This window comes from Salvia miltiorrhiza, chromosome 1, assembly GCF_028751815.1.
Source record: "Salvia miltiorrhiza cultivar Shanhuang (shh) chromosome 1, IMPLAD_Smil_shh, whole genome shotgun sequence".
In the NCBI taxonomy this organism is placed as follows: domain Eukaryota; kingdom Viridiplantae; phylum Streptophyta; class Magnoliopsida; order Lamiales; family Lamiaceae; genus Salvia; species Salvia miltiorrhiza.
This window is the reverse complement of record NC_080387.1, coordinates 20,894,114-20,900,871: the sequence shown is the minus strand read 5'-3', so window position 1 is coordinate 20,900,871 and position 6,758 is coordinate 20,894,114. Positions and strand designations below refer to the sequence as shown.

The window sequence follows — 6,758 nt, the reverse complement described above, 5'->3', positions numbered from 1 at the left end:
CATGATTTGCAGGGATCAAGGAAAACAGCATAGTTTGGGCTTTCACAGTACCCCACTGGTTGAACACGAAGAATACCCGGTTCAACCAGACCAGAGGGGGGAGTGGTTGATGAGGAGTAATATGTGCAGAGTAGAAAAGGGACATAAATCAGAGGAATCATCTTCATCAGAAGAATCATGCGGAAAAACGGCTATTGCCAGAGAAGCCATCACTACCAGAGGAGTCATCCTCATCAGATGAGTCATCTTCACCAGAGGAAGCATCCTAGTCAGAAAAGTCGTCAATACCAGAGAAGTCGTTACCATCAGAGAAAGTATATCCTTGCCAGAGAAGTCACTACTGCCAGAGGAGACGCCCTTGCCAGAGACGACGTGTTTACCAGAAGAGTCACCTCCACCCGAGATGTCAACATCACCAGAGAAGACGCCTTCGCCAGAAAAGACATTTCCATCAGAGGAGCCAACAAACGCGCGAGAAGGTCTCCCGCATATTATCAAAATTACCACCGTACCCTTCCATCATGCAAGACGCATGGACCACAGATGTTTTTACTATTTTACCCCTCCGTTTGTAAACCTATAAATAGGGCCCGAGCTCGTGTACTGTGACTTACGCTATCTCATATTTTCAAATACAACTGCTATTTTCTCTTTGGGTCAAGGTTTCCGATCATTTTTACTTCGTCTTCTTCAAGTCATCACACTAGGTATAATTCGCGGTTTCTCTCTATAGTTTTAGGTGTTGGTTTCGTAAACACCATTATTGATTATAGTAACTAGTATATGTCCATTCGTGCGATGCATGATGAACATCGAAATTAAACGATAAATTTAAATAAATATAAATAATAAAAAAATCAAATTATAAACAAATACAACATATATTTTAAAAATCAAATATAATAATTCACATCAATTACTCAAAAAAAAATCATGAATTAAAAAATGTAAATTTCCAATTTATACAAAGTGTAATGATAATTATAGTTATTAAATAAATTTAAAAATTATTCGATAATGAAAATTTACATTATGCATATTATTATATATTTATTGTTCATCATAATAAATATTTTCATACACAAACATAAATAAAAATTGTAAAGTTTTAATAAAGAGACTATAAATAAAATATTTTAATTTTTTCGTAAATTATTCATATTAAAATCCTTTTTGATGATTTTTATACTATATTAAATTTAAGATAATATTGATTATTTTTTCATGAATCAAATTTGATGACGTTTAGAAAATAATTAAAATATATAAAAAAAGAAAAAAACAGTCCAAAAATTGGTAGAAGAAGAGAGGGAAAAAATGGAGGGAAAAAACTCCTCTTTTATATGTTATATAGATATATAGATTTTAACACGAATTCTATTTTAGTCTATTTATATGTCAGTAATCCTAACTTATTTACCTAGTTTACCACTTGGTGGGACCTATCGTCACTCACAATACAATTAATTATAATTATTACTCCCTTCGTCCCATTAGTAGTGTCTCATTTCTTTTGGACACGGAGATTAAGGATTGTGTAGAAAGTAGGACTGAGCATAAACCGAACCGGATCGGAAAAAATCGATCGAACCGATTATTTTTGGTTCAGTTCGGTTTTTTGATTTTTGAGTCGGTTTTCGGTTCGATTTTCAAATGTGAAAACCGACCATGTATTGGTTCGGTTTCGATTCTTCGCCCATGGTTTGGTCGGGAACCGAACCGAACCGATAATATATATATATATATATATATATATATATATATATAGTGGCAATATACAAAACTACACAAATATTCAAAAGTGTCTATAAGTTTTACCCACTTTTTCAAAATCCTCTACTACATACCCATTTCAATTTTATAGTATTTATTTTTGAAAAGTGGCTGAAAAAAGTGTCTGCAAAAGTGGCTGAAAAGTAGGAATGTGTGTAAGTGAATTTATTCTTCACCTAACCAACCGAGCATTGAATACAAAAAGTGACTTAATTTTATTTTTACTGTTATTGATATATATGCTGTAAAAAGTGTGGAAATACCACCGCAAGTAGGGTTTGGTTTCTCCAAAAAAATTACCGCCGCAAGTCGTCTCCCTTCGCCTCGCCGTCTTCGCCATCTTCGCCTCGCCATCTCTCTATCACCTCTCGCTGTCTCCCTCTCGCCTTTCAACAAACTCAAGCTTCCTGTCGCCTCTCGCCGTCTCCCTCTCGTCTGTTGTCGTCTCCCTCTCGCCTTTCAACAAAGTCAAGCTTTCAACCGGCGAACTCAGGCTCTGAACGAGCTCAGCCTCTCAGATCCTCGCCGGCTCCGTTTTTCCGGTGGACGTTCTTTGACTCCCTCTCGGATCTCTACCGGCGAAGTATCAGTTTTCTACCACCTGAAATCTCGTCAGCTTCTCTCCATTTCCGTCATGGATGCACCGCATGAGGTATTATTAGTTAGTCGATTTTAATACCGCCGTAAATAATTATAATACTGTCGCATAAAATTGTAATACCGTCGTTGCAAATGGAAAATACCATCGTGATTTGAGTATATTGTAAGCTTTGCAAATCGAATATTTGAAAATATCGGTCGATGGTATTTTAAGCTTTTCCGGAGGTATTTTTTTCTTTTCCGGCGGTATTCTAAGTTATCTGATGGTATATATTTTAGATTAAATAGATAACAAGCATGATTGTACTTGTTTATGTCTATTTGAGTTGGAGAAATTCAAATAACTAAGGTGAGATTAGTAATAATATAATTGAATTGGGTTATTATGAAAATCATTAATAGATTCGAAACCCAATGTGTATATAGCATAGTTGATATTAGTGCAGTCCATATTGCAAAATTTGACTTCAAAATTTAGAACATAATTTAGTGTGCTGTTTCGTAAGTTAATTTATACGTAACACTAAAATTAAATTGATTTATGTAGCCAACTTGCTTTATAGTATGTGCAATAAAATGGTGCAAATTAAAGTGAAAAATAAAATGGTGCAAAGTGACTATTCGAATATAATAAACCAACTTTAGAGTTGAAAAATGAAAAGATTAGATAGTTTTGTTGCTATAAAATGGTGCAAAGTTAACAGAATAAAGTGTACCTTGAGAATTCCTTGAGAATAATACCTTGTAACGTTTTCATTATATATTATCATTATTTTACAATTGTAAGTGTTACATTTAATATTATAATTTGTTTTTAATGATTTTATTTTTAAATTATAGGAGAATTCTAATTATTTGAGGCCGAGTACAATTAATGTGGCTTCACATGTTGGGACATATTACAAGACAAAATACTTGAAAATGGTTAGGAAGGTATTGAATGAGAAAGGTGGTCAACCGTTGGTGGACAGATTTTTAAGTGGTTGTTTCGGACACTCATTAGATTGGAATCCGGGGTCAAAGTGTGCTATGGCTGTTCACCATGTAGTTTCTCGCCAAATCCGATCAAATGATAATGGATTGTGGTTTTTCATTAACGGGAGTAGGTTAAACTTCTCGGAGAGGGATTATGCCCTTGTTACATGGCTGAATTTTGGAGAAACTGACTTTGATACGAGGGCACACCACGATCTCCGGAATGTTGAAGTGTTCAGAAAATTTTGTTGTGGGCAGAGGACTGTTAAGGTGGAGACTCTCGTTGACCTTTTCGAGAATTATGATATTGATGATCATGATGAGAGTTTACTATTACGTGTGGCCCACGTGTTAGTACTGTATGACATGCTACTAGGGTATGAGCCTGATAAGAACGTGGCTGACTGGGTGTGGACTTTAGTGAATGATCTTGATGCATTTACCCAATTTTCGTGGGCAGCTTATACGTATCAGCTGCTATGTCAGTATGTGAATAACTCTAGTACACACGACAAATATAAACTGTACGGGCCGGTGTGGGCATTACATGTATGGTCCCTTGAGATCATACCCGAGTTGGGTACTGCAGTTGGTACACACTTGGATGGCGGTGCACACCCCAGATGTTTGAGGTGGAGGTTTCGAAGTAGGCCCACTGTGTCGGATTTACGCCTCTTATTCGAGCAAGAGGTACTTATTTCATTATAAATTCAATGTTATGCTTGATAATACCGTCTTGAATAGTTTAGAATACCGTCGTATAAATTGATAATACCTCCAGATTAGTTCATAATACCGGCTGGAGGTATTCTGTAATTTTCACGAAGGTATTTTAAATACTCAGGCGGTATTCTCGATTTATTCGGCGGTATAATTATCAAAAAAATTATTGTTTGTTTGTTTGATTTTTTTATTGTAGCCGCATCATATATTGGCGATCCAGCCCGACGATTATGAGATGACGACCCATTATTATGCTACGGTAGTCATGCCCGTGCCCATTGGTGTTCACTATGAGCGACCGATGAACCCGTTGAGGGAGGGTAGGCAGTTTCCCCCGCGACCTGCACAGGATATACGTGTTCAGGAGCATGAACTGCCGAGGAGACGAGAGGAAAGGAGGACGAGGGTGACGACATCTCGAGATAAGCATAGTCGACCTCCACCTACCACATCATCATCTAGTAGTGGAGAGCACGGGCTCCGAGGACGTGACCGTGAATTTTTGGAGGGCATCGTCACTAGGATGGGAGAAGAGCGGGAGATCCGAATGAAAAGGCATAACGAGGATATGGAGAGTCGAGTGAAGAGGGCATTGAAGGGTTTTTTGGAGGATTTGAAGGGGTTTTTTGGCTGCAGGTCTGTACACCCTAGAGGTGTATATTCTCCTGCCCCTCGTCGCACGCCTGCACCAGAGACTAGAGATTCTGATGATGGGCAACCCGATGATGGTGGTCCGGTGGCCGGTGATGTGTCACCTCATGATGATGAGCCACTACAGGTGCCGCATCGACATTCTGTGCATGAGTACGGAAGCACATCTACTTCTCATCACGAGCAGCCCCATTTTTCTCTTCAAAATCCATCTAATTACAATTTTGATCCAAGATATATGGAGCATGTGGCACAGGTACTTGTTCAATTTTTTTTGTGCAAACATTTCAATCTTCATATATATATTTATACTAACAATTTTGTTTTTTTTATTTGTTAAGGGACTGATGTCCGGGATGGGTGTTGTGACCACTGAGGGCCTCCAAAATTTATTGTTCGATCATTTCCAAACACCAGCGATGCCCCGAAGGAGTGAACGCCAAAGATTTCCCTCTCGATTGCTAGATTCCCCCTATCTAGCAACTGGAGAGCCATGTCTTCTTCCTAAGAAAGTGGTGGATAAATTTATGGAGTACATGAATGGAAGAGAGGAGTACGTCTTCATCACTGAAAGTAGCGCCAAATACAAGAAGGGTTATTTCCATGACATTCTTAGGCTGAATTTTTCATTTCCCGAAGAAGTAAGTCAATTAAATTTAGGTATTACATTTTATTATGTTTCTTAAATAATGGTATCCATTTTTTCCACAGGTGGTCGAGTTGTTCATGTTAAGCTGCAAGTCAAGGCTAATGACTGGGGGAAACCTCCTACCGAATGTCACGTCACAAAGCACTGTTATATCCTCTCTAGATTTATTTGTGAGTTTATTTCAACATCTACATCATTGGATATTTGTCCTTATGCTTATGAACGTTGATTTTTTATTTTTTTCGCAGAGAGTGTGTCAAACATATTGGCGTTGCTGTATGTTTGGCACAAGGCTGAATCTCGCTGTTCCCGGTACGTACGACTCCTTTGTCGCTTGGGAAGTCCCTGAGGGTATTTGCAAAATGATTAAGGGCGAGTGTGGATCATCAATGGCACAAAGTTGGATGGGGGCTAGCCAGGTTAGTATTTATGGATTTTGAGATTTAGATATCAATTTATGGTTTAATACCGTCAAATAAATTTAGAATACCACCTAGAAAAATAAATAATACCTCCGGGATATTTCAGAATACCGACTGGAGTTATATCATATTTGGTAAAAAAATAATTGGAGGTTGAGGGAGTGTTTGGTGATTGTAATCTTACATTTATTTTGCTTTTGGATCCTTGTTTTGTTTAATACCGTCGAATAAATTGATAATACTGCCTAGAAAATTATAGAATACCACTGGAATAGTTCAGAATACCGGCTGGAGGTATTTTATAATTTCACGAAGGTATTATGAACTACGCCGGCGGTATTATTAATTTATTTGGTGGTATTATGATCAATGAATCTCTTTAACATGATCTTGTGGTATATCATGCTTGTATGCAGATCATTGTTCCATGTGTTATCATGGAACATTATGTTATTGTTCGAATCCATCCCGGACTTTGGCAAGCAGATTTGTTCGATCCAAAGTATCATGGTTTGGATGAATGATAGTGGAGCGTATCATTTCTGGTCAGCCAAGTATTACTTGGGGGGACACGCGCGTCAACAAGTATAGGGAATTGATTGCCGCTAGCATTTTTGATATGGGTGTAGTGGAGGAGTAGTGCACGTATCATATGAACATGTTTTTTATGCTTAAGACATTTGAGACCTTATGATCATGTTTTGTATTGTTAAGACAGTTGCTACCTTATTAAGACATTTGCTACCTTATGATCATGCTACTTTTGTTCATGCGTTAATTATACCACCGTAAAAAATGAGAATATCGTCGTGGTGTGTAATTATACCGTCGGGTAGACATTGGCGGTATTCAATGTTTTGTATCGAAGGGATTATAAATTTGCATGATGGTATTATAAATTTGCACGATGGTATTATAAAATTGTACGACGGTATTATTAATTAAACCATTAAGATACTAGAAAA

At 37.4% G+C, this 6,758-nt stretch overlaps 1 protein-coding gene across 1 annotated transcript; it reads left to right on the top strand.

Moving 5' to 3' along the window:
• The first annotated feature begins 2,185 nt into the window (after window positions 1-2,185).
• On the top strand, window positions 2,186-6,317 carry LOC130995916 (uncharacterized). The gene is made up of 7 exons (XM_057921445.1): window positions 2,186-2,425; window positions 3,214-4,038; window positions 4,268-4,978; window positions 5,064-5,316; window positions 5,434-5,504; window positions 5,620-5,790; window positions 6,210-6,317. Exons 1-7 carry the CDS (start codon window positions 2,408-2,410, stop codon window positions 6,315-6,317), a joined length of 2,157 nt encoding a protein of 718 aa, XP_057777428.1. The 5' UTR covers window positions 2,186-2,407.
• Window positions 6,318-6,758: the final 441 nt, after the last annotated feature.